Source organism: Pelodiscus sinensis, chromosome Z, assembly GCF_052426305.1.
Source record: "Pelodiscus sinensis isolate ZL-2025 chromosome Z, ASM5242630v1, whole genome shotgun sequence".
NCBI classification, from domain to species: Eukaryota; Metazoa; Chordata; order Testudines; family Trionychidae; genus Pelodiscus; species Pelodiscus sinensis.
Genome location: NC_143085.1, coordinates 25,875,507 through 25,902,483, shown reverse-complemented (window position 1 = coordinate 25,902,483; position 26,977 = coordinate 25,875,507). Strand labels below are relative to the sequence as shown.

General features: G+C 57.0%; 1 protein-coding gene across 1 annotated transcript; it reads left to right on the top strand.

The window, feature by feature from the left end:
* The first annotated feature begins 890 nt into the window (after window positions 1–890).
* Window positions 891–4,764, top strand: LOC149520711 (uncharacterized). Its single transcript, XM_089775325.1, has 8 exons — window positions 891–1,317; window positions 1,609–1,712; window positions 2,025–2,147; window positions 2,699–2,766; window positions 3,168–3,273; window positions 3,546–3,641; window positions 3,808–3,912; window positions 4,666–4,764. The coding sequence occupies exons 1-8, from the start codon at window positions 891–893 to the stop codon at window positions 4,762–4,764; spliced, it is 1,128 nt and encodes a 375-aa protein (XP_089631451.1).
* The last annotated feature ends 22,213 nt before the right edge of the window (window positions 4,765–26,977 follow it).

Here is a 26,977-nt window from a genome sequence, read left to right as displayed (position 1 = left end):
TGCAGTAAAGCATCAGAAAAGAGGGCTTCTTGCACAGGAGTTATTCCTCTCCCCACGAGGAATAAGCCCCTTTTGTGCAAGAGCTGTTGTGCAAGAAGGCAGCGTGGACGGGCACCAGGGGCTTCTTGAGCAAGACACTTTTATGGCTAAAATGGTCATCAGAGCTTTCTTGCACAAGAAAGCGACCACAATGCCATGGACACTCTTGTGCAAAAGCACATGGCAGGGTGGAGGTGCTCTTGCACGAGACCTTTTGCGCAAGAACTCCGGTGTGAAACAGTTCTTGTGCAAGAAGCCTGCAGTGTAGGGCAGGGAGCAGCCTATGGGGCTACTGGAGCTGCTGGCTGCAGGATGCCCAGTCAGGGAGTGGGGGGGACCCCTAGGAATGGCTCCAACTTCCCAGAGGGGTGGCCAGAGGCAGGACATTTGCCTGGCAGGGTGAGGTGGGGGGGGGCAGTGACCTCACAGGGGCTTTGGGCAGCCCTCAGCAGACCAGGCAAAGCGCAGGTGGGGAGGTGGTGACCTCACAGAGGAACCCACATCTCAGGCTGATAAAAGGGGGGGGCGGGCCCAGGGGACTTTGGAGACCCCCGGTTGCTTTAGCTCTGGTGCGTCTCCTGCTCACAGTTGCTTTGTCCTCTGTGAGTTCCACATCCGGACAGCGCTTTGCAGAAGGTAAGAGCCCCCAGGGGTTTGGATCCCGCCCGGGGCCGGCTGGGTTCCAGGCAGGCCCAGCCCTCGGTCAAGGGCCAGAAGTGCCTGTGCAAGACCGAGCCGATAAGCAAGGGGCCATTTGGGGGCTGGGGGCAGTCGCTCTGGGGAGCTGGAACCCCTGGATTTCGCTCTGCAGGCTGCGCCCCAAGCTCCCCTTTACTCCCCTCATTTGCAGCATGGCCAAACACATCAGGCTGTGGTTCCGGAAAGCCCTGAAGATGGCCCCAGGGCCGGTGGGAAGCAGCTCCTCCGTCCCCGCGGGCGGGGAAGCTGAATCCCACCAGCTCGGGGCGACTCGCCCACCGGCCAGGCCCCTCCGGACCTGGCTCCAGAGGCGGCTGGGAAGGCGGGACCCAGCCCAGCGGGGCAGCCGGGTAGGGTGGCTCTGGGGCCTCCTCTGTGGAGAGAAACACCTGCCCCAGGAGCCCAGCCCCCATTACCACCAGGGGGCATCGCCCTGCCCGGCCCCCGGGGACCTGCCAGTCTCCGGGAGCCCCCAGCCTCTCCGCACCAGCCCCTGCAGCTGTGGGTCCAGCTCAGTGAGCAGCAGCGCCTGGGCCTCCAGCTGCAGCCGGGCCACCTCCTGCAGCCGCTCAGACCCAGGTGAGGGGCCGTGAACATGCTGGGCCCAGGGGCTCACCCAGTACACGGGGGGGGAGGGGCAGCCCCAGTGTCTGCCCCGCAGCCAGGGCAATGGATGGGGGCGGGAGCTGCTGCTTGGCTCTCTTGTTCCTGGTGGGGGCTCTGCTGAGGGCGTTGGCAGATGTGAGGGTGGAAGGGGGATGGGTCCCTGCGAGGGGCGTGTGGGGCCCAACCTGCCCTGGGTCCCTGACATGGGGGCGCGTGACCCCTGCTGGCCGCTGGAGTCACCCTGGTCCCTTCCCTCCCGCACAGAGCCCCCCTGCGCCTCGGCGGAGCTCTGCCAGGAGCGGATGGACTCCCGGGTGGAGGAAGGGGCCATCTATGATATTGAAGAGCAGCTCCACACCCGGGACACGGTAGGAACCTTCTCCACACGGGGGGGACCCGAGATTGTCCGGCCCCTTCCCAGCACATCCCCCCCTCCGGGAGGGGCTTGTCCCTGGGGATCCCCCTGGGGCCCCTTCTCCTGCATGACCTGGGCCCCCCAAGCTGAGGTCTCTTGTCATGCACCAGCTGGGCCCCCACAAGCCTGAGGAAGCAGTTGGGGGGGGAGTGTGGGTGCTTGGACAACCGGCAGCTCCCACCTCCACTCCTGGGAGGCCTGAGCCCTGCAGCTGTCCGTGGGGGGCAGGCAGGCCCCAGGCTCACAGACTCTCTCTGGGGTGCAGAGCCCAGCCGCCCTGCAGCGGTTCCTCCTGGCCGTCCCCCCCGCCTGCCTCGCCGCCCTCCAAAGGGGCGAGGACACCCTGGCGCCGCGCTGCTGCAAGGACACCATGATGGCCAGGATCGTGGTGAGCGAGTGGCGGCGGCCGGGAGGAGGGGAGGGGATACGTGGGGTGGACAGGGGTCTGCCTGGGCCATGGTGGCGGGTGGGGGTGCTGGAAATGGGATGGGTGGGGCCAGGAGTGCTGGAGGGGGAGGGGGAGGTGGACATGGGGAGGGTGGGTGGGGATGCTGGAGGAGGGAGGGACACAGAAATGGGGCAGGTCTGGGGTGCTAGACAGGGAGGGGCGTTCGGAACAGGGAGGGGTCTCCCCGGGCCATGGGGGGGGAGCTGGAAGGTTAGCAGAGCGGGCTGCTGAGGATGCGCCTGGGGAGCAGGGATGAGGAGGTTCAGAGGCTGGTCACCAGGGCAGTGAGGGGCAGGAGACGGCCTGGGGACAAGGATTGAGCTGGTCCCGGTTTGGGAGGGGGGTGCTGGGAGGGGCCCTGTGCCGGGCAGGGGGGCTACAGGCCAGCAGGAGGCAGTGGGGCTGGATCCTGCTGGGTGGGGGCGCTGGCCGTGTGAGCGTCTCTTGGGGGCCCAGCCTCACACGCCCCTTTGTCTCCTTGGGTCTCACAGGAGATCATGGAGGACTCCCCCCCCCCACTGGTCTTGGCCGACTGCCTCAACGCCGCCTGCAGCCTCAGGTACCGACCCCCCCCCCCCCGCCGACTCCCCCCCAGAGCAGATCCCCTGACCAGGGAGTGGGAAAGTCTCTGTCTCCTGGGCTATGTCTAGACTGCAAGCCTCTTTCGAAAGAGAGCACCCAGTGAGTCTGGATGCTCTCTTTCGAAGAAGCCCTAGTTACATTCAAGAACGCCTTCTTTCGAAAGAAGCACTTTCCAAAGAAGGCGTTCTTCCTCGTGAAATGAGGTTTACCGCCGTCGAAAGAAAAGCCGCGTTCTTTCGATTTAATTTCGAAAGAACGCGACTACAGTCTAGACGCAGGTGATGTTTTTTCGGAAAAAGGCTACTTTTCCCGAAAAAACCCGAGTCTGGACACAGCCCTGCTGCTGAATTAACAGTCTCTGCCCCTCTCTCCTGCCAGCACCTTGCAGCCTCCCCTACAGGCCAAGCTCCTGAGCCCCCTGCTGAGGGCGGCCGTGGGACAGACTGTGTCTGGGGACTGGCAGCAGGAGCCCATCCACACACAGGTACGTCCCTCCGGGCCCTGCTCCCGGGCTGGGCTGGAGCTCCAGAGAGGAGTGGGGGTGGGGGCAGAGGGAGAGAAGAAGCTGCAGGTTTGGATCCTTCCCTCCAGGTTTCCCGTTGCTCTCCCTGGGGGCCCGTCCCTTCCATGCCCAGCCTGGGCTCCTCCCTGCTCTGCGAGGCGGCTCAGACCCTGCTCAAGGCTGCACCCCGGGGCCAGCGGGTGGCCTGGATTCCCCAACCCCCCTCTGACCCAGGGCTCCCCCTTGTCTTGCAGCAGTTCATCCGGGCCCTTCCCGTCGACCTCCAGGCCCTACTGGCAAGCCTCCTCGCCGAGTCCCCAGACACCGCCAGGCTGCAGCTGATCATGGAGGTGAGCCCCATGGGGGGGACGGGGCCATTGTCCCTGCTTCCTCGGGGGGCCGAGAGAGGAGCTGTGTCAGTGGCTGGGGGGGGGGGGCACAGTCTGAGAGGAGCCCAAGGCTCAGCCCAGAACCGGCGCCTCCCTACGGGTCCTGACCTGCCTCTTTCCCCCCCAGCACCTGAGCCCGTGGCTGGAGTCCCGCCTGCCCCAGGAGCGAGCCAGGGCCCTTGGCAGCACCACGGCCCTGCTGGGAGTCGCCACCACCCTCCCGGGGTTTGAGGTAAGTGACCTCGGAGCCGGGGGGTCTGGGGCTGCAGGGCGCGGGGCTGGGAGCGTCCCCGGGAGGCAGAGCTGGGAATGGGCCGGGAATGGGCCGCGTTCTCCTTTCCCCGGGGAGGGGCGACCCTGGGCCTTTCCGGGGGGCACCTGGGCCCCAGACTGGGGAGTGGCCGTCAGTGGATCCCCTTGTTCCACCCCCGGAGTGACCCTTCAGTCGGGGCCATTGCTCAGGGTTGTCTCCTCGCGAGGCCGGCCCCGCCCCGCCCCGCCCCGCCCCGCCCCGGGAGGTGTCTCTGTCCGTCCCCGAGCTCAGAACCGCCTCGGCGGCCGTTAGCATGGGACGTGCAGCCCCAGGATGCTGAGGGACCCCCCCTCTTCTCTCCCCTCAGAACTCCGCCGACTGGCCGAGGATGGGTCACCACGTGGCCCAGCTGGGCCTTTTTATTTCGGACCCATCCGAAGACGTCAGCCGGCTGGCCCGGAAGGGGGTGCACAGCCTGTACCGACTCCTCCTGCACCACAGGGGTAAGGAAGCCAGCCGGGACCTGGGCCCCAGGGACACCCTGAGGGTGCCGGCGGCGGGGGGAGGGGACCCAGCCCTTTTCCCCCAGACTGGCCCAAGGGGGGATGCGTCCCTCTGTGTTCCCCTTCTGCCCCCTGTGCCCCTCCATTTGCCCAGGGATGCCTGCAGGGACCCGTGGGAGGGGAAGGGCTCAGACCTGCCAGCAGAATCACCCTGGTTTGTCTCTTGCAGGCCTCAACATCCACCAGGCAGAGGACCTGTGGTGCAGGCACTACTATAAGGAGAGATGGGTCCTGGCGCATAGCAACACCGTCAGGGTGGGAGAGGTAAGGACGCGCTGCCAGGGCAGGGCAGGGCTCGGGGGTGGGGCTGGCTGGGGCCCTCGTGCGGGTAGGACGCGGGGTGGAAGCGGGGAGGCGCTGATCGAATGGTCGATGCATTTTCCCTCGACTATTCGAGCCGTGGACAGGGCGGCGCTGCCCCTTTGTGACGCTGTCCCGGCGTTTCAACGGGGCGGCGCTTCCTAGGGGCAGCGCCGCACCTTGCCCCGGATCTCCCATAGAAGGGGAAGCAGGGCGGGGGGGGGGGGCAACACTTTTTGATGGAGGTCGCTCCAAGATGTTGGCCAGTGGCCTAGGGCTGCTCTGTTGTGCGGAGGGGGTGAGGTCTGGGAGGGTCTTGGGGGCAGGAGGAAGGTGTGACCTGGGGCAGGGGTTGGGGTGCAGGGTGAGGAGAGCGTCTGGGTGCAGGGTCTGGAAGGGAGTTTGCAGAAGGAGGAAGCTGTTTTAGCCCCAGGAGTTGGGGCCGGGCTCTGGGCCGTCAGCTGAAACCTCCCGTGCTCTTGATTTCAGGTCTTTGGGCAGCTCTTCACGCCAGAGCAGGAGAACTGCTTTTTAGACAAGGCTCTGCTCGCTGCCCGCTCCCCCCTGAGGCGCCCCAGCCAGGCCGGGCTGGTCCTGGCCCACGCCCTGCATGGGCAGGCCCATCAGCTCCTGGGATACATGGTGAGCAGCCGGAGCAGATGCAGGAGAGTGGGGCAGGGCCAGGGTCTCCTTCCCATCCCCTCAGGGAGTCCCCCGCCCCTTTCCTCATGCTGCCCCCACCCCACGTCCCTGCTGGGTGGGTCAGAAGCTCACCCTGCGGGCCTGACGGGGGGCGACCAGAGAGCAGAACAAGTCTCAGCGCAGGGGGGAGGAGGGTGGAAATGCTGGGGGGGCCCAGTACCCCTGAGTCCCCAGGGATGAATGTGACGGATTCTGCTTCCCTTGCAGCAGGAAGACAGCCAGTGAGAGCACAAGGAGCTGAGGAGCCAGCAGCTGCGTCCCCCTCCCCCCAACCCTCCCAATTGTATAGAATGTATTTAAATTCTGATTAAATAACGTTTCAAAAAACATTTGGATCAGGCTTTGTCAATAATTTTTAATGGGGGGGGGCATTTTGGCAAGTGGTCAAGGGCCACATTTCTACCGAGGAGTTTGGGGTCTGCGACGGGGCGGTTGGGTGCAGAAGAGAGCTGAGGGTAGGAGCCTGGGTGCGCACCGTCCATTGCATCATCACGCGGCGCCATTGTGCTAGTGCTGGAGTTTGGGTGACTGGTTTAATTTGAATGTTTACACAGATTAGGTGTTTTAACTTTAGGAAACTTCATTTTAAATAAGGTAAAATGTTAATTTCTGTCTACCACAAAGGGTTTCAAAGTTTTCTTTATTAAAGGCAGGGATGAGGAAGCTTTTTTGTCTCCAGGGCCACTGACCCCCAGAAAAACCAGTTGGGGACCACACACGAGAAAAGCAAAATACAAAAACCCTTCTTCCAAAACCCACAAGCCTCACTGAGGTGAGGGGAAGGGACAGGGAGGACTGAGGTTCGGGGATCCCTCATTTTTGGCCCCCCCTCAGATTGAGAGGGACCCGCAAATGCCACTCTCCCTGGAACCCAGGAGAGTTAATCTGTGCTGGGGCTGGAGTGCCAGGGGAGTGAGATGTCTCAGTCGGGGCCACATTCGTGAGGCTTGGGGGGGTTGGAGGCACCAGGGACGCATTCAGATAGAGCAGGGGAGCCGGCAGGGACCCTGAGAGGAGAAGTGGGAGTGAGAGCCCAGCCGGGGAGACACAAGGAAACCAGAGTCAGTCTAGTATCTCTCAGGCAGCTGGGGTAGACACCCCCCACCCCAAACCCCAGCCTCCTGTTGGATCCTCCTCCCACAGTTAACTGCCTCTGAGTCTGCACCCAAACTCCCATCGCTGCCCTGAACATGTCCCAGAGCCTGCAACCCGCAGCCTCTCCCGCGCCCCACTCCCCAGCCATCCTGCACCGTAACCCCAGCCTCAGGCCAGCGAACCTGAGTGAGGGTGGGGGAGCCCAAGCAGCAGAGGGAGGGGGGAGTGGAATGAGTGGGGGCGTGGCCTCAGAACAGGGGCAGGGGTAGGTGCGGGGAAGGGGGCGGGGCAATGGTAGTGGCCTCTAATGCCCACACCCCTCCCTTCGGCATCGCTTATGTCCCATGTCCGCCCCCTCCTGAGCCCGCAGCCGGTGCCAAGGCCTCGTGCCCAGGGCGGGGTCGCCCCTGTGAGCTGCCAGCCATACTGGGGAGAGGCGAGAGGGTCTGGGCTGCTGTGTCCGTTGCTGGCTCCTGTCAGGCCTTTGCATCGAGTCCTGGTGCAGCCTGAGCAAACCTGGGTCCTTCCCTGCTCCTCCAACACCACCTGGGCAAAGGGAGGAGAGTCCCCAACAGCCTCTGTCACTTCGGCCTCCTGTCGGGGGAACATGCCCCCTGCAGCATGATCCCCTGGAGATCTAGCCCTCTGGGCACTCACACAAGGTCTCTACGCGGCAGCTGCTCTGTGCCTAGTGCTGGCACTGCAGAGCCATTTGCCACTTTGCACCCGACTGTCACCAGGTCCTTTCCATTTGCAGGGCCGGCCACATCTCCTGCCCCCTAGGCCATTGGCTGCACCCTCGTCTCGCTCCTCCTGGTGTCTGTATCCGTCATCACCTTGGTGCTGGAGAGATGGGGCCTGCCCCAGCCTGCCGGGCTGCAAGGGACTCCTGTTGGGAGCAGCTGCATGGGAACCAGAGGCCCAAGAATGGGAGAACCCTATTGACCTGCTGTGAGCAGGAGACGGGGATGGGGAGGGGGCTGGGGAGGTACCTGTACTCAGCTCTGAATGGGGGCTGGGGAGACACAGACACTGCTGATGATTGCTGCACAGTGGGCCCCTGGGTTACAGTCTATGCCCAGGCAGCTCCTCCAGTCACTGCCTGTCACATTACTGGATCTTGAGGGGAGCAGCCAGATCACTGCTGCACCCATAGGTGGGGGTGTTGGCCCCAGAAAATGGTAGAAAAGGGGGCCATGTCGGGTGCTGAATAGAAGCTTATTATCTAATAGTCCTATGTAAGCTATTTATGTGGTTGTATAACGTCTGTGTGTGTAGTTAGGAATCTGTAGTCTGTGTGGATCCTGAATATTTCTCTGCATGTGGTTGACAATTGGGCAGAGCCCGGCCTGTGGACATGCTAATTAGCGAGGCCCTGTGGGACAATGGCACTGAATGGGCCAAGGACACACCTAAAGCGGACACCTAAGAGCGGCCAGCAGAGAGAGGCTGAGGACCAGATGATCTCCTGCAGCCAAGAAGAGGCCAGGAAGGAGGGATAAATAGGCCATGTGGTCGATGCCATCTTGGTTCTCAGCTCAGCACTTCATCCCAGAGGCAGCATTGCAGGGATCGAAGAGCCTGGAAGACCTGTGAACCCATCCTGACCCTAGGATGTGCAACAAGAACTCTTAAACCAGCAGCTGTAACATCTCTGCTAGAGGCTGCATCGAGAACTGGGAGATTCGGTGCATGTAACATACTATTCCTTTAACAACCTTACTCTCATGCTTTTCTTTATTGTAATAATAAACCTTTAGGTGTTAGATGCTAAAGGATTGGCTCAGCATGATTTGTGGGTAAGATCCAGAGGGTAAATTGACCAGGGATCTGTGGCTGGTTTCTTGGGACCAGACAGAACTTGTTCGGGGTAGGTGGGATTGGGTGCTAGGACCCCCACCGGTGTATGAGGCCCGGGGCCATCGGGGGCATGGATATTGCTGGGGTGCCGGAGGGGTTTTGCTCGTGAGGCTTCAGGCAGGCAGCTGAAGCGCTCTGTGGGACTGGTTTGTGGCCTGTGTGGAGAGGTCACCAGTCTGGGGGCTGTAAGGAGCCCCGGATTTGAGCAATTCGCCCTGAGCGGACGCCCTCAGCTGTGCCCAGACACGGCCCGGTCCGTCACACTGCCCCTCAGCCTGCAGGCCTCTCCTCGCTCTCAGCCAGGCCAAGGGCTGAGCCCTGCTGTGGCCTGCCCCAGCCAGCCAGCCAGCCCAGCTCCTCCTCCTGCACAAACAGTCCCGCCTGCTCCTTTAGCAAAGCAGAGCGGGCTGGTTGTGGAACTTCTGGGAGACTGAGGTTCAAGTCCCAGGTCTGCTGCAGAGCCCTTGGCCCTGCCACTCCCCTGAGTGGGCCTCAGCTCCCGTCTGTGAAACGGGGACACTGATTCTAACTCATCTAAGGGGAGAATTTTCAAAGCCCTAAGGGAGTTGGGAGCACAAGTGTGTGATTGTGCTTTGTGCCCACTGCTTGGTGCTCCTAAATCCCCCAGGTGCTTAGCTTGGGAGCTTTTCCGGGCAGGGGCTGCGGCTAGGGTTGCCAGGTGTCCCGTTTGAACCGGACAGTCCAGTATTTGAGCTTTCTGTCCAGGAGATAAATTGAGAAAATCTCTCAATTTTCTAAATAAGATGTACTCTAGGTTGTGATGCAATGGCAAGTATGTCTGGTATTTTTATTGACCATCTGGCAACCCTGGCTGCGGCTGCCTCTCACTACTCTGGTGTGGACAAAGCACTGCAGTCATCCCGGGACAACGCCCCCAGAGACGCTCTCCCTCTGGGGCAGGGTCCTTTAATGCTTTTCACACTGACATAGGCTACGGGACAGCCCCTTGGACACGGGCATGAGTGTCCCCGCGGGGCGGTATCCCCCGGACGCTGCGCAATGCAGAGAAGAGGGGTGAGTCCTGGGGGATTGGTGGGACAAGAGACGTTCCGTTATTTTAACCCCACCCGCTATAAAGCAGCAAAACCCTGGGTCCAGGTACTCAAAAGTGCAGGGCTCTGCTTCTGCGGGATTAGCCGCCCCTTCTCGGCTGGGAACACGCAGGCGAAGCATCAAAGGGCTCCCACCCCACTGAGATGGTGACTGCATGTCTCGGGAAGGGAAGAATCCAGCCATGGGGAGGGGAGGGATCCCCTCTGGCACTGACAGAGAGGCCCAGAGACATGCAGAAGGAAAGTTCGGGAGGGAGGGGGCAGAGATACCAGGTAGGGAGGAGGACGGAGGTGCAGCTAACTCTGGTACTCGTGACACCCAGACCCCATCTCTCCCCACCTCCTTGGACCCAGGCAGCACCTGCTCCTTTTTGTCTCCTCTCCCATTGACTGCCGCCCTCCTCACCACCAGGTCTCCCAAAGGTTCCTCTCCCCAAATGTTTCCCACTCCCCTCCCACTGTTCCTCGCTCCCAAATCCCTGGGGTCCTGTCAAACAAACGTCTCTTCCTCCCTCCTGTCGCTGGCACCTCCATGTCCTGTAGCCTGGCCCCCCTCCCTTTACTCCATCCTTCACCAACCCTTCCAGCTCCTTGAGTTCCATTTCTTCCAGCCTCCACCCCAACTCCCTACATCTGCATCTCCACCCCAGCCCTGCCTCCCAGCCCCGCCTCTTAGCCCCCGGCCCCAAACCTTCCCTTCCCTGGTTCTTCCCTCCCCAAACTGCCTGTTCTGGTTATTTCTAGGCCAGGGGTGAAGCAGGAGCCATTCTGCTGGGCACTCTGCAAACACAGAACAAGGACAGTCCCAGCCCCACGCATCTGGCCCTTGAAGAACAAACCCAGAGGCAGAGGGACCTGGACAGACGGGATGGTGGGGAACAATTTCCCTCAGCAGCTTGGGCCGTCCTGGCAGAATGGTGTCTCAGTCTCCTAGGAGATCACGGTAGTGGGAACCAACTGTCCATGTTGTGCTAGACAAGGGCGATAGGAAGCTTCTCTGGGGTGCCCCACTAAGCCTGGCGGGTTGGGGGCGGGGCTTTGGGTGCTGTCAGCACGCTGGGCTGCACAGCCACTGTGTACTCCAGGGATCTGGTGGCCAAGTAGTGTAGTGGCTGCACTCCCAGTCCCCTGAACTGAGCCTCCAAACACCCCCCACCACCTACCCCTGACTCCTGCACCACAATCCCTGCACTGCGCCCCCCCTCACTCCTGGACTCCCTGCCCTGAGCTCCCCACACCCATACACTCCCCAGCCCCCTGTCCTGAGCTCCACCATACCCCTGCCCTGAGCTCCCCATCCTCCCACACTCCCCACCCCCTGCCCTGAACTCCCCCACATCCTCACACTCCTCATCCCCCGCCCTGAGCTCCCCATACTCCCACATTCCCCATCCCACTGCTCTGAGCTCCCCCACATCTACAGACTTCCCACCCCCCTGCCCTGAGCTCCCCCACATCCTCACACTCCATCCCCCTAACCTGAGCTCCCCACACCCCAGCCCTGAGCTCCCTGGATTCCACACATTCAAATTTCTCACAGGTAATTTCCTGTCATTCAGTTTGGACACAGACGGGCTAACCTTGTGAGGAGGGCTTTAAACTAGGTTCGACCGGGACAGGTGAGCAAAGCCCACAGGTAAGTGCTGAATGTGCGGGACTGGGAGATGGGTTGGAAATGGGGGGGACTACGGCCTATAATGGGAAGGAGCAAGGAGGGTCAGGGCACAACAGGGAGGCAAGATCAAATCAGTATCTTAGATGCCTACATACAAATGCAAGAAGTATGGGTAATAAGCAGGAAGAACTGGAATTGCTAACTAATAAATACAACTTTGATATCATTGGTATTACAGAAACCTGGTGGGATGGGACGCACGATTGGAATGTTGGTATGGAAGGGTACGGCTTGCTCAGGAAGGACAGACAGGGAGAAAAGGGAGGAGGGGTTGCCTTGTATATTAAAAATGTACACACTTGGACTGAAGTGGAGATGAACGTAGGAGATAGCTGTGTAGACAGTCTCTGGGTTAAGCTAAAAGGGGTAAAAAACGAGGGTGATATCATGCTAGGAGTCTACTACAGGCCACCTAGCCAGGTGGAAGAGGTGGATGAGGCCTTTTTTAAACAATTAACAAAACTAGCCAAAGCCCAAGATTTGGTGGTGATGGGGGACGTCAACTATCCAGACATATGTTGGGAAACTAACACAGCGGGGCGCAGGCTATCCAATAAGTTTCTGGACTGCATTGGAGACAACTTTCTGTTTCAGAAGGTTGAAAAAGCTACCAGAGGAGAAGCTGTTCTGGATTTGGTTTTAAGAAATAGGGAGGAACTAGTTGAGAACTTGAAAGTGGAAGACAGTATAGGGGACAGTGATCATGAAATAATAGAGTTCATGATCTTAAGGAAAGGTAGAAGGGAGACCAGCACAATTGAGCTAATGGATTTCAGGAAGGCAGATTTTGATAAGTTCAGAGAACTTGTAGGTAAGGTCCCATGGGAAGCAAGACTGAAGGGAAAAACAACTGAGGAGAGTTGGAAGTATTTCAAAGGGACGTTGTTAAGGGCCCAAAAGCAAACAATTCCGCTGTGTAGGAAAGATAGAAAATATGGCAAAAGACCAGCTTGGCTTAACAAGGAGATCTTGCATGATCTCAAAATTAAAAAAGGAGTCGTATAAAAAATGGAAACTAGGACAACTAACAAAGGATGAATATAGGCAAGCAACACGGGAATGCAGGGGCAAGATTAGAAAGGCAAAGGCACAAAATGAGATCAAACTAGCTACAGGCATAAAGGGAAACAAGAAGACCTTTTATAAATACATTAAAAGCAAGAGGAAGACCAAGGACAGGGTAGGCCCACTGCTTAGTGAGGAGGGAGAAGCAGTAACAGGAAACTTGGAAATGGCAGAGATGCTCAATGACTTCTTTGTTTTGGTCTTCACCGAGAAGTCTGGAGGTGTGCCTAATGTAGTGAATACAAGCAGAGAGAGGGTAAGTTTAGAAGATAGGATACACAAAGAACAAGTTAAAAATCACTTAGGAAAGTTAGATGTCAGCAAGTCACCAGCTCCTGATGAAATGCATCCCAAAATACTCAAGGAGCTGATAGAGGAGCTATCTGAGCCTTTAGCTATGATTTTTGAAAAATCATGGCAGACAGGGGAGATTCCAGAAGACTGGAAAAGGGCAAATATTGTGCCCATCTATAAAAAGGGGAATAAGAACAACCCAGGAAACTACAGACCGGTCAGTTTAACGTCTGTCCCAGGGAAGATAATGGAGCAGGTAATTAAGGAAATCATATGCAAACACTTGGAAGGTAATAAAGTGATAGGGAATAGCCAGCATGGGTTTGTGAAGAACAAGTCACGCCAAACTAATCTGATAGCTTTCTTTGATAGGATAACGAGCCTTGTGGATAAGGGAGAAGCGGTGGATGTCATATACCTAGACTTTAGTAAGGCATTTGATACGGTCTCGCATGATATTCTTATTGATAAACTAGGCAAATATAACTTAGATAGGGCCATGATAAGGTGGGTGCATAATTGGCTGGATAACCGTAGTCAGAGAGTTGTTGTTAACGGTTCTAAATCCTGCTGGAAAGGGATAACAAGTGGAGTTCCTCAAGGGTCTGTTTTGGGACCCGTACTGTTCAATATCTTCATCAATGATGTAGATATTGGGATAGAGAGTACGCTTATTAAGTTTGCAGATGATACCAAACTGGGTGGGGTTGCAACTTCTTTGGAGGAGAGGGACATAATTCAAAATGACCTTAGCAAGTTAGGGAAATGGTCAGAGGTAAACAGGATGAGGTTTAATAAAGAGAAATGCAAAGTGCTCCACTTAGGAAGGAACAATCAGTTCCATACATACAAGATGGGAAGCGACTGTCTAGGAAGGAGCATGGTGGAAAGAGATCTAGGGGTCATAGTGGACCACAAGTTGAATATGAGTCAACAGTGTGATGCTGTTGCAAAAAAAGCAAATATGATTCTAGGTTGTATCAACAGGTGTGTTGTAAGCAAAACTCGTGAAGTCATTCTGCCGCTCTACTCTGCACTAGTTAGGCCTCAGCTGGAGTACTGTGTCCAGTTCTGGGCGCCACATTTCAAGAAAGAGGTGGAGAAATTGGAAAGGGTACAGAGAAGAGCAACAAGAATGATTAAAGGTTTAGAGAACATGACCTATGAAGCCAGGCTTCATGAACTGGGCTTGTTTACTTTGGAAAAAAGAAGATTAAGGGGGGACATGATAGCGGTTTTCAAATATCTAAAAGGATGTCACAAGGAGGAAGGAGAAAATTTGTTCCTCTTGGTTTCTGAGGACAGGACAAGGAGTAATGGGCTTAAAGTGCAGCAGGGGAGGTTTAGATTGGACATTAGGAAAAAATTCCTAACTGTCAGGGTGGTCAAATATTGCAATAAATTGCCAAGGGAGGTGGTGGAATCTCCCTCTCTGGAGTTATTTAAGAACAGGTTAGATAGACATCTGTCAGGGATGGTGTAGACTGAGCTTGGTCCTGCCTTGAGGGCGGGAGGCTGGACTCGATGACCTCTTGAGGTCCCTTCCAGTCCTATTATTCTATGATTCTGTGATTCAAGCTCTTGCCTTGACCTCCACAAAGGGAGGTGTGGTACCACAGTACCTGTAAGAATTTTAAGTTGCTTTCACTCCTGACGCTAGACACAGAAAGTGAGGGGGAATTTTTAGGAAACAATGTGGGGGAGAGGAAAGCAACTTTTCCTCCCTGCCCCCAGTCATGTTACTGGATGTTGAGGGGAGCAGCCAGATCACTGCTGCACCCATGTGGGGGTGTTGGCCCCAAAAGTGGCACAAAGGGGGGCCACGTGAGGTGTCCAGTAGAAGCCTACTTTCTTCTGATTCCATATATGCTATTCATGTGATTGTATAATATTGGTATGTGAAGTTATAAGCATGTATTTTGTGTGGATACCAAATGTTTCTCTGTATGTGGTTGAACTATGGGCAAAGCAGCTCAGCCTATGGATATGCTAACGAGTAAAGCTCTGGAACAATAGCCCTCTTTAGGCCAAGGACACACCTCAAGAGTGGTGACTCATACCTAGTGGCTACCAGCAGGGAACACAGGGATAAGCCATGGGCCAGGTGACCTGCTGTAGCCAAGAAGAGACCAGGAAGGAGGGATAAATAGGCCATGTGGTCGACTCCATCTTGGTACTCAGCTCAGCACTTCATCCCAGAGGCAGCAGTGCAGGGATCGAAGAGCCAGGAAGAACTGTCTGCCCATCCTGACCCTAAGATGCGCAACAAGGACTCGTAAGCCAGCAGCTGTAACATCTCTGCTAGAGGCTGCATCGAGAACCGGGAAATTTGATGCATGTAATGTACTATCCTTTAACAACCTTACTCTCATGCTTTTCTTTATTGTAATAATAAACCTTTAGATGTTAGATGCTAAAGGATTGGCTCAGCATGATTTGTGGGTAAGGTCCAGAGGGTAAATTGACCAGGGATCTGTGGCTGGTTTCTTGGAACCGGACAGTACTTGTTCGGGGTATGTGGGATTGGGTGCTAAACCCCCCCCCCCCACCGATGTTTGAGGCCCGGGGCCATCTGGGGCATGGATATTGCTGGGGTTTCGGAGGGGTTTTGCTCGTGAGGCTTCAGGCAGGCAGCTGAAGCACTCTGTGAGACTGGTTTGTGGCCTGTTTGGAGAGGTAACCAGTCTGGGGACTGTAAGGAGCCCCGAAGTTGAGCAATTCGCCCTGAGCGGAAGCCCTCAGCTGTGCCCAGACACAGTCCGGTCTGTCACAGCCCCAGCCAAGCCGTTTGCTGCGCCATGAGGAGAACCGCCCTGTGCTGGGCACCTGATCAGTGAAGAGAAGTTCAGCGCCCAGACTGCCTGGGAGGGCAGCACAAGGAGTCATCGTCTCCAGGAGAGGCAGTGGTCTCATCACACCATCAGCCCCAGGGTTCTCCTGGCTTTGCAGGCGTCATGGAGACGGGGAGTGCTACGGAGGGAAGGGATGATGAGGCAGCTCAATGGATGTTTTCGGGGAGTTCGTTCAGAGCAGCGAGGCAGAAAGCACAGAGCCCTGGAGGGGCAGAGCGTCAAGAAACCCCCTGAAATCTTCAAGTCTGAGCTGTGAGGGGAGCACGTCACCCTGGACCATTCCTCACAGGTGTCTGCCCAGCCTCTTTTTAAACGCCTCCAGCGACAGCGATTCCACAGCCTCCTTTGGGAGCCTCTTCCAGAGCTTAACTGCCCTTAGGGACAGAAAGTTCCCCTAAATCTCCCTCGGTGCAGGTAAAGTCCCTCACACATTGTCCAACTTCAGTGGACATAGAGACAAGTGATCATCAGCCCCTTTAGAAGAGCCCGTAACACACGGGAAGGCCTGTTATCGGCCCTCTCTACCTTTTCTTTTCTCAAGACTGTCTATGGCGTTCTCATGGGTCAGGTATTTTACACCTTTTATCATTTTTGTGACTCTCCCCTGGACTCGCTCCACCTGGCCCACATCTTCCCTACAGTGTGGCAGCCAGAACCCAACAGAGTCCGTCAGCTGAGACCGGTGGAGGAGGACAGGCACCGCCCAGATCTGACAAGCCAGAGCCCTGTTTAGACAAACCCTTTTTTGCAGCTGTATTACCTTGTTGACTCATATGCCCATTTGTGATCTTGGATAACCCCCAGATCGTGTTCAGCAGCACTGTCCCCAGCCCATGGGCCATCCTCAGCTGGAGCAATTGCACAATCTGGCCTGGGACTTCCTGTCCATTACTGCCCCATGCCCTGCTCTTTCCCACCATCACCCCGCCCTCTCCCTGCGTGGCATCTTGTACCCTAGGATGCAGCTTTGGGGATCACTGGGGGGCTGGCACCACATGGAGGCAGCAGTCATGCCCCCGCTAGTCTCTGTGTGGCAGGAGCCATGGCGGAGTCAGACAGCACTGGACAAATGCACTTGCTCTGTTGTGCTCTGCTTCCCCATGGCTCCTACTGATGTGGGGAGTGTGTGTGGGGCCCGACTGCTGCCTCTGCACAGCACCAGGCCCCCCAGTGACCTCCAAAGCCACGTCCTCCCTCTTCCCAAGCAGAGAGATCCGATCCCAGACAGGAGATGCCACAGCTGAGGATGGCACAACTATGAGGAGCTGCCGGTGTGGGATGCTGGCTCCTGGGAACTTCTTCAGAGAGGTATCCCAAGCTCTGCTACCACTAGCAAGCTTGAAGAAAACCCAATAATCTCTGATAGCTGACCTCTCAGTCTTAGTCATGCACTCACCCACCTCCTATTACTTTCCAGGACACAAGAATCAGATCCTAGTCTTTAAAAGGGTGTTCTTATTAACAAAACAAAAAGATATTCTTGAGAAAGGATACTTCATTGCTAGGTGTTATAGAGCAGCTGAGAAAAGAATAGATTAAAACACAGAGAATTGCTTCCCTGGGATTCAGTTTTAGTTACAGCGTAAGGGGGGGTTAACTAAACACCAAAACAAAGAAAATTGTGTATAACTATAAACATTCCCTATCTACTCACATGTTTGTACTTCCAAAGTCTAGTCCATTTCTAGGCATGGGTATTCATCTCCCTTCCCCCCAGTTCTTGGTTTGAATGCCCAAAGGAAAAGCAGCAGGCAGATTCCCTTTCAAGCCAACTCTAACACGTTCTTCCCATTGGTTCTCCTGGCTACCTGCCAACACTTCCTGGTCACCCACTTTCCAGGGTGAACCCTTTACTTACTGAATGCTGAACTGTTTCTTCAGACAACGAGGGTGAGAAAGGCCAATCTGTACCTCTCTCCTTCACTCTCTTACCAAAACATTGCTTCTCTTTTTAAGCGGTAATATTTTACTAGAAGACTTACTTGGCCTTGCTCGGGTCCTTCAGGGCAGGGGGCTGGCGGTGTGGGGAGTGCAAGAGTCAGAGCTAAGTGGGATGGGCCCTGCCAGCAAGGAGGAGACAGGAAGCCTGCACCTCGTACTCCTGCGAAAAGCCTGCCTGGGGGAAACTCAGCTCTGGAGGGAAGAAGGAAGCCACAGGCTGGCGCACACAGGGCTCTGTGGGCTTGTCGGAGGCTATGGGTGTCAGGCTGTGAGCCCAGCAGCAGAGCATTTAAGGCACCCAGAGTTCCAGGGCAGACGATGACACAACACCTCACTCCCAGAACATGCACCTCAGTCTGTAGAGCGGTGCCGGTAAGGTTCAGGGAGGTGTCACAGGCCGAGGGAGCGAGCTGCAGTGGCTGGAGGCTGACCCTGGAGGTGCTCCCTGTGGCAATAAGAGGCCAGGCTGATTATGGAACCTGGTGGGAGGGAGGGCAAGGGCATGGCAGGTAGCACTGGCATGAAATGCCCAAGCCAGGCAACGCTCCTCAGCCTGGTCCATCCTGCCAGGCCGGAGCCATTCCCTCCCATAGGCTGTGTGAACCACGGCAGCCAGCCACTCCCAGCAACTCAGCCCTGGCTCCTCGTGGTCTCCTGGATGCTTTATTCCCACTGTTCAATCCCAGGGCGCATCCCAGGGGAACGCCCCCAGGAGGCCTCCCATGCGGTCCCGGTAGATCCCGTCGAAGGCCTTGCTCTGCGCCGCTGTGAAATGGTTCTTCCAGTCCCCACAGATGCCTGTGGAAGGCGAGTGGCGCTGCTCAGGATTCGCACCATGGCCATCGCGGGGACTGGGACTCGCCTCCCACCCTGCAGATCGCGGGGCGCTTGCTGCTGCAAGGGGGGTTGAGCCCACCCTGCTCCCAGTGCACAATCCTGGCTCTGCCCCCGGCTCATCCCCCACAAGGGCTCGATGGGATCTGTGAAGCTCCCCAATGATGGGGCTGCCTGACAGCAGCCTCCTCACTATAACTTTGGGCTGGGCCCTGACTGAGCTCCCAGGCAGCCTTCTTATAGTCCTAGTCCCGCCCTTTGACTTCCGGTCAGGTGAGGGGGCGGGGCTAGGCTGGGCCCAAAATGGCCCCCAGAGGGGTTCCTCCGCCTCCGGCTCAGTGGGTGGCCATTCCACCCCCCTACACTCCTCCCCCGTTAAGTCCAGCTCCCAATCTCCGGGACCGGGATTCTGCTCTTCCTCCCTGCGGGACAGGGCATCGACATTGTCCCTCCCTGCTCGGTGTTTCACTGTGAATACATACGGTTGGAGGGACAGGTACCATCTCATCATGCGACTGTTGGTATCCTGCATCTGATGGAGCCATTGTAGGGGTGCATGGTCTGTAAAAAGAATAAAAGAGTCTCCAAGGAGGTAATACCGCAGCGCCTCGATGGCCCACTTTATCGCTAGGGCCTCCTTCTCAATTGCGGCATAGCGGCGCTCTCGAGGAAATAGTTTTCGGCTGATATACAGCACTGGGTGTTCTTCTCCCTCAATTTCCTGGGACAGTACTGCCCCCAGTCCGCAGTCTGACGCGTCCGTCTGGACAATGAAGGGCCGGGAGAAATCGGGGCTGAACAGAACTGGCTCGCTGCACACAGAGGCTTTTAGGTCCTGAAAAGCTGTCTTGCATTCCGGCGACCACCTGATCCTTTGAGGACTATCTTTCTTGAGGAGCGCCGTGAGAGGTGCGGCTCGAGTTTCAAAGTGTGGCATAAAACGGCGATAGTAGCCTGCCAACCCTAAAAACTGTCTTACTTTCTTCTTGGAGTTGGGTGCCGGGTAGTTTTGGACCGCCTCCACCTTCCCTACTAGAGGCCGGACTAGGCCCCACCCCAGCTGGTACCCGAGGTAGGTGGTTTCCTGCCAGCCAAGTTTACATTTCGTGGGATTGGTGGTCAGGCCAGCATCCCGCAATGTCCGCATTACGGCCGCTACCCGCTCGAGATGTTCCTCCCAATCTTGGCTGTAAATTACCACATCATCTAGGTACGCGGCGGCATACGCCGTATGCGGGGATAGCAAGCGGTCCATCATTCACTGAAATGTTGCAGGGGCCTCATGGAGTCCGAATGGCATCCTTATAAAATGGAACAATCCCGGGGGAGTTGAAAAGGCAGTTTTTTCTCTCGATTCGGAGTCCAGGGGGATCTGCCAATATCCCTCTGTAAGATCTAGGATGGTTATAAAGTCGGCTCTCCCCAAGCGTTCTAACAGTGCGTCTGTTCGCGGCATGGGGTAGGCGTCAAATTTTGAAATTTCATTTACTCGTCTGAAATCGATGCAGAAGCGGACACTGCCATCTGGCTTCGGCACCAAGACGATTGGGCTACGCCACTCGCTCTGGGAGCGCTCTATCACTCCCAGTTGCAGCATCGACTGGACTTCCTCCTCGACTACCTTCCGCATCTGGCGGGGGAGAGGCCGAGTACCTTCTCGTACCACTTGGCCTGGAGGGGTCCAAATGTTATGTGTTATTACCCCAGTATGGCCGGGTTGGGTTGTGAAGGTCTTTCGAAATGTCTCTCTGGGTATGTCTACACTACCCTCCTAGTTCGAACTAGGAGGGTAATGTAGGCATACCGCACTTGCAGATGAAGCCCGGGATTTGAATTTCCCGGGTTTCATTTGCATAAGCGGGGCGCCGCCATTTTTAGAACCCCGCTGGTTCGAACCCCGTGCACGAGGAGTAACGGTAGTTTGAACTAGGAAGCCTAGTTCGAACTACCTAGTTCGTGCCCCGTGTAGCCGCGCTGCACGGGGTTCGAACCAGCGGCGTTTTAAAAATGGCGCCGGCCGGCTTATGCAAATGAAGCCCGGGAAATTCAAATCCCGGGCTTCATTTGCAAGTGCGGTATGCCTACATTACCCCGCTAGTTCGAACTAGCGGGGTAGTGTCGACATACCCTATGAGACAATGTGCTTGTTTCACCTGGGTTGCAGAGAGGGTGTTTCCCAGCTGTGGCTCTCTTTCCTCCCCCAGATCAGGTATTTCCGGCCCTAGAGTGGGCTCCGCTGGCTAGGGGGTAATCATCAGGGTCTCCCGTTCTCGCCAGTGCTTCAGGAAATTTACATGAAATATTTGGGTTTTCTTCTTTCGATCCGGTTGATAGATCTCGTAGTTCACCGGCCCGACCTGACGAGTGACCTCACCGGTGTATGAGGCCCGGGGCCATCTGGGGCACGGATATTGCTGGGGTGTCGGAGGGGTTTTGCTCGGGAGGCTTCAGGGAGGCTGCTGAAGCGCTCCGTGGGACTGGTTTGTGGCCTGTTTGGAAAGGTCGCCAGTCTGGGGGCTGTAAGGAGCCCCGAATTTGAGCAATTCGCCCTGAGCGGATGCCCTCAGCTGTGCCCAGACACGGCCCGGTCCGGTCCGTCACACATTGCAACGGATGCCAAAGGAAATATGATGACACAACAGGGGGGGCGGGCTCGTCCAATGAGATGCTTTGTCTCCATGCCCCTTTCCTGGGCTTTGCCCAGCATGACTGAGCCTGGAAATGTCTTTTCAGGGCAGGAAAGTGGCTCTTTCCAAGGGGGAATGCCAAACCCTTCTGCTGGGCGAGTTTCTTCTGGAATTCCCTGCCCCTGTCGTAACCCGGCAGCCAGTGAGTTATTGCCTCCTCTGCACTCACTGGGTGGGGGGTTGCTGTGGCAGGAGGCACCAGACGTATCATCCCACCTGGGCTTCTATTTGACATTTTCTTTTATTTTGAGTTTTTTGCAAATGAAAGGAGACAGAACGGTCAGTTAGAAGCACAAATGGCTTGTGTGAGGTTTAGTTTCAAATAGACATTTTCCTGCCAGTTTGGATTTGGATGCCCAAATCCAAATTGTCACCGCAAAGCACAGGAAAAGATCGCCTTTCAATGCTAAATTATTGTGTGGAAGGCCCAAGATCATTGCACGTGAAGTGTTGAGGGCAAAGATTTAACTTAAATTAAACGATTTGTGCTTTAAATATGTTGGTAAAATATTGTAGAAAAAATTCAATAAGCTTTTTTTTTCATACGCAACGTTTTCGGTGCAGTCTGTTGCCCTCTGTTGCATGGCATCAGAACTGCAAGAGTGTGTCATTAATGGGAATGTCTACACTACAGCACGAATTCGAACTAACTTAATTCGAATTAGTTAATTCGAACTAAGCTAATTTGAACTAGTGTATCTAGACCTAAAAGCTAATTTGAATTCAATCGGGGGACTGTCAGGATCCAGGAGGCCCTGCAGGAGAGCTTCCACCCCAAGGAGCCCGCAGAGCCACCCTAGTCCTCCCCATCGGGGGCTCATGCCCCATTCCTCCCTCACCTCCTTCCACTTACCCCTCCCTAGCCCCGCTTCCTGATGTAAAAAAATAAAGGACACGTGTGTTCAAAAATACAAACTCTCTTTATTTAACAAAACTGGGGAGGGGAAATAAAACTGTGGGGAGACGGGGGAAAGGAGGCAGGAAAGGGCAGGAGAGAGTGTGGGAGAGGGGAGGGGGAAAACTGGGAGGAGGGAGCTGGAAGGGGAAAGCAAGGGGAAAGAGGGGGAGGGGAAACTCAGGGATCGGGGTGGGGGTGACGCCGGGCCAACCGCCTCCCAGCGCGGCAAGGGAGGGGACCTCGGCGTCCCCGGGGGGATGAGGTGGAGGGTGCAGAGGTTGAGGTGGGGGGTGTGGACATTGAGGAGGAGGAGGGTGTGGGGGTTGAGGAGGAAGAGGTGGGAGGGGGACAGGAGTGGGAGAAGGGACAGTTGTTGGGGGGGCAGCAGGCGCAGGATCAGCACAGGGCACCATGCTCTGCAGCAGGGCCTGCAGATTTGCATTTCTGGCTCGGTCCTCAGCCAGCTGCTCCTGGCGGAGCTGCAGGTCTTCCCACATCCAGGCCTTGACGGTGTGGTGCAGGGCTCGCAAGGACCCCAGGTGCTGGTCCCAGTACTCCTGCTCTGTGGTGGCGGACCGGAGCAGGCCATGGGTGCGGGAGCATGTCCCGGGTGGGGTGGTGCGCCCTGCACGAGCAGCTGGTACAGCTGTAGAGAAAGAGAGTGGTCACTTCTCCCTGGGGACACAGTAGATGATGCCCAGCCCCCTCCCCCCGCCCCGCAATGTGAGGGCGACCATGCCCTGCACCGTCAGAGCCGCTGTGCTTGTACAGAGGCCATGGTCAGGATGTCTGGCTCTCCCCGGGACTGGGAGCTGCCCCAAGACCGCACCCATGTTCCTGTGCCATGTATAGTGTGGCCGGGGCGGTGGGCGGGCGGGGGGGGGGAGAGAGATGTCCCCTGCCTCCATGTAGAGGAGACGTGTGGAGGGAAAGCATCCTGCTGGGTCCCGCCCCAGGGTCAGGAGCATGTCAGGTCTCTTCAGACATGCATGTGCCTATTGGGCCACGGCCCCTGGGTGTCACGCAGCTGGAGCGTGGCATGACATGTGCTTGCACGTGCACAGGTGTCTGTGTGATCCGGGGGAGGCATGGCCCACGTGCGCGGTCCCTGGTCTCCCTCCCGCCTCCTCCCCCGAACTACTTAATTCGAACTACTTCCCCGGTACGGTCTCCCTGGATGACCCTTCCGACTCCAGTGCTGGAACCCTTCCGACTCCAGTGGTGGCCCCTCCGGTGTGCCCAGGTCAGGGCCCTCCAGTCCCGGCTCGCTGCCTCCCGGGCTGGCACGGACCGCCCCGCCCCCCAAGAGTCGGTCGAGGGCAGGGAAGTAGGGGCAGGTGGCAGCCCCTGCTGCGGCGCCGCCCCTGGTGGCCCTGGCGTACGCCTGCCGCAGCTGTTTTACTTTCAGGTGCACCTGCTCCTGGGTGGCCTGTGTCCCTTTCGGGCCATGGCGGCCGCTATGCGCCCGTAGACGGCCACGTTCCTCCTCCTAGTACAGAGATCATGGACGCTGGGGGCCTGCCCCCAAACCTCAATGAGGTCCATGACCTCCACACTAGACCAGGAGGGTGCGCGCCATCTACGGCCCCTGGCTGGCCCCTGGGTGCTGGGGGACTGGGCGGGGGGACGGCTCGCTGGCACTGGCTGCCTGGCTCATCCTGCAGCCGCTGGTTCGGGGCAGAGACTGCTGGCAGGGCTGGCTCTGGCAAGTGCCGTCTAGCCAGAGTCTACCCCTTTAAGGGCCCCAGGGCTGGGGAGAGGAGAGGAGTTTTCCTGGTTTGGCCCAGAGCAGCCACGAGGGGAACCTGGGGATGGCTGGCCTCCAGCTACTTCGAATTAAGTGGCTACACAGCCCTTAATTCCAACTACTGAATTCGAATTTGGTGTTACTCCTGGTAGAATGAAGTTTACCTAGTTCGAATTAAGTCCAAACTAGCGGTTTGTATGTGTAGCACCTATAAAAGTTACTTCCAACTAACGGCTGTTAGTTCGAATTAACTTTGTAGTGTAGACATACCCATAGTTCCTATACAACTAACAGCTAATGGGTAGTCTCCCGTAGTTTAAATCTTGGGGCATTTGGAAAAGGAGGGGGAGCTACATGTGTGCGGGGTGTATTGTTGCCCTCTGCTGGATGGACTGTAAATGCTTTATGTATGTATCATATGCCCTATAGTGCTAACAGTTAATGGAGATTCTCCTCTAGCTCACACCTGGCATTTTCTAAAGTAATATATGTGTGTGTATGTGCGAGAGAGAGCAAGAGCCTGGGGGCTCCCTCATGTCTCCTCCCCATCCTGATCTGCTTGGCTTAAGTGCAGGAAAGAAGAAGTAGTGAGCTTTGTGTATTTGACATCAGGTGGAAGCAGGGGAATGGAGGAATAGTGGGAACAAGAGCACTTGGCTTCTTTTCCTGAAGACCGAGAGGGGTGGGGACTGGCTTGAGCTATATAAATCAGATGCCGCTCCATGCCTCAGTTTCCCCCTTCATACAATGCCGATGACACAGAGAATGTTTGTAAAGTGCCTTGTTGTTAGCCCATGGGGCAGAGGGGGAAACTCGGTCTCAGAAGCAGACTGGGGGGAGGTAAAACCCTACCTAGGCAGTGCTGGTTCCACTACGTCACGCTGCCAGACCGGTCTGAGTGGGTCCCTCTCTTGGCTGCTCCTCCCCCCAGAAGGAGTGGGTTCCTCTCCATCGGCTGCAGGAACCAGCATTTCAAGGTCTTTGCCAATGGGCAGCCGTTCTGCAATTCAGCTCTGCCGCGGCTTCCAGCAGATCGATACACTGGAGATCGATGGTGCCGTGGTCGGGTCCTGTGCCCAGTTCTGAGCCCGACCGGTGCCGCTGCCCAGACGGAGATGAGTGGCACACACACGACACCCCCCTACGGCCGCCCTCGCAGACCCAATAAACCTCTCCCTTTCGCAGAACGACTCTGCTCCTGCGTGGTTCTGGGGCTACTTGTGTGTGTGTCCTAGACCCCCTTTCTGCTCACCGCAGATAGAGACTCCTCTGCAGGTAGAGCTGAGTGCGACGCCTGCACTGGGATGGCGTATTGGGATAATGTACTGACAGCTCCTCTGCGCCACCCCTCCTCTTCCTGCCGCTGCAACATCAAATTAACCTTCCTGGTCTGCCCCCGTCCTCCCTCCGGTACCAGGAGACCCCACGCATGATGGGAGGGGCTGCAAACTGGGGAGGAGGCTACTGCAGGGCTGAGGGCAGCAAACCAGCCCCCAGAGCCCTGCAGGGCCTGGCCACGGGGAAGGGGAACTGATGTGAGCAGCATTTACAGCTGGGGGGGGCTGCGGGGAGGAGGACAACGGAGCCACAAGCAGGACAGGGGGTGAGCCAGCACCAGTGAGTCTCAGGGGGTATGTCTACACTACCCCGCTAGTTCGAACTAGGGGGGTAATGTATGCATACCGAACTTGCTAATGAAGCCCGGGATTTGAATTTCCCGGGCTTCATTAGCATAAAGCCGGCGCCGCCATTTTTAAAAGCCGCCTAGTGCAAACCCCATGCCGTGGAACGAGGAGTACAGATAGTTCGGAATGGCTACATAGTCCGAACTATCTAGCCCGTGCCGCGTGTAGCCGCGCGGCACGGGGTTCGCACTAGCCGGCTTTTAAAAATGGCGGCGCCGGCTTTATGCTAATGAAGCCCGGGAAATTCAAATCCCGGGCTTCATTAGCAAGTTCGGTATGCATACATTACCCCCCTAGTTCAAACTAGCGGGGTAGTGTAGAAATACATACCCAGGGGGACTAGAGCCTCCAGGCCTGGCCCCCGTTGAGAGAGAAGCTCAGAGATTGGAGCTGGGGCAGCCAGGAGCCCCCCACTGCTTTGTGGGGTGCAGAACAATGACTGCTCCCGAGGGGGGAAAGGAAGGTGCCTGCACTGCAGGGCCTCCCTGAAGAGACAGTATCGGTCCCTGGCAGACAAAGGTGGAACCAGTTCCAGGGCCTGGCCAGGAAAGAGCCCAAGTCCTGGGAGAAATCAGGCTCCATGCTCAGCTGTGAGTCCGAGTCCCATAGACAAAAGCGCCCCAGGGCAGTGGTGGCTTCTCCACATGTCAATGGGTCTAGTGCAGGCCAGAGGCCTTGCTGGGATGCGCTAGGGCAAAGCCCAGGGCTGGGGCCGGACGGGAGCCCGTGAGAGGCAGCGGGGCGAGTGGGAGGCTCTAACTCTTGCTCCTGGGCAGGAAGTCCAGTGCTGGGTGACATCAAGGCTACGTCTGCACTGCAGGCATTTTGCTCAAGAACAACTGTTCTTGTGCAAAAACTTGTGGCGCGTCTACACTGCACGTGAATTCTTGTGCAAGTAAATTTGCAGTAAAGCATCAGAAAAGAGGGCTTCTTGCACAGGAGTTATTCCTCTCCCCACGAGGAATAAGCCCCTTTTGTGCAAGAGCTGTTGTGCAAGAAGGCAGCGTGGACGGGCACCAGGGGCTTCTTGAGCAAGACACTTTTATGGCTAAAATGGTCATCAGAGCTTTCTTGCACAAGAAAGCGTTCACAATGCCATGGACACTCTTGTGCAAAAGCACATGGCAGGGTGGAGGTGCTCTTGCACGAGACCTTTTGCGCAAGAACTCCGGTGTGAAACAGTTCTTGTGCAAGAAGCCTGCAGTGTAGGGCAGGGAGCAGCCTATGGGGCTACTGGAGCTGCTGGCTGCAGGATGCCCAGTCAGGGAGTGGGGGGGACCCCTAGGAATGGCTCCAACTTCCCAGAGGGGTGGCCAGAGGCAGGACATTTGCCTGGCAGGGTGAGGTGGGGGGGGGCAGTGACCTCACAGGGGCTTTGGGCAGCCCTCAGCAGAGCAGGCAAAGGGCAGGTGGGGAGGTGGTGACCTCACAGAGGAACCCACATCTCAGGCTGAGAAAAGGGGGGGGCGGGCCCAGGGGACTTTGGAGACCCCCGGTTGCTTTAGCTCTGGTGCGTCTCCTGCTCACAGTTGCTTTGTCCTCTGTGAGTTCCACATCCGGACAGCGCTTTGCAGAAGGTAAGAGCCCCCAGGGGTTTGGATCCCGCCCGGGGCCGGCTGGGTTCCAGGCAGGCCCAGCCCTCGGTCAAGGGCCAGAAGTGCCTGTGCAAGACCGAGCCGATAAGCAAGGGGCCATTTGGGGGCTGGGGGCAGTCGCTCTGGGGAGCTGGAACCCCTGGATTTCGCTCTGCAGGCTGCGCCCCAAGCTCCCCTT

Excerpts from the sequence above, each read along its gene's own strand:
- LOC149520711 (XM_089775325.1), top strand. The coding sequence starts at position 891 with ATGGCCAAACACATCAGGCTGTGGTTCCGGAAAGCCCTGAAGATGGCC. Across the intron at positions 1,713-2,024 it reads AGCTCCACACCCGGGACACG|AGCCCAGCCGCCCTGCAGCG; the intron begins GTAGGAACCTTC and ends TCTGGGGTGCAG. Across the intron at positions 3,274-3,545 it reads AGGAGCCCATCCACACACAG|CAGTTCATCCGGGCCCTTCC; the intron begins GTACGTCCCTCC and ends CTTGTCTTGCAG.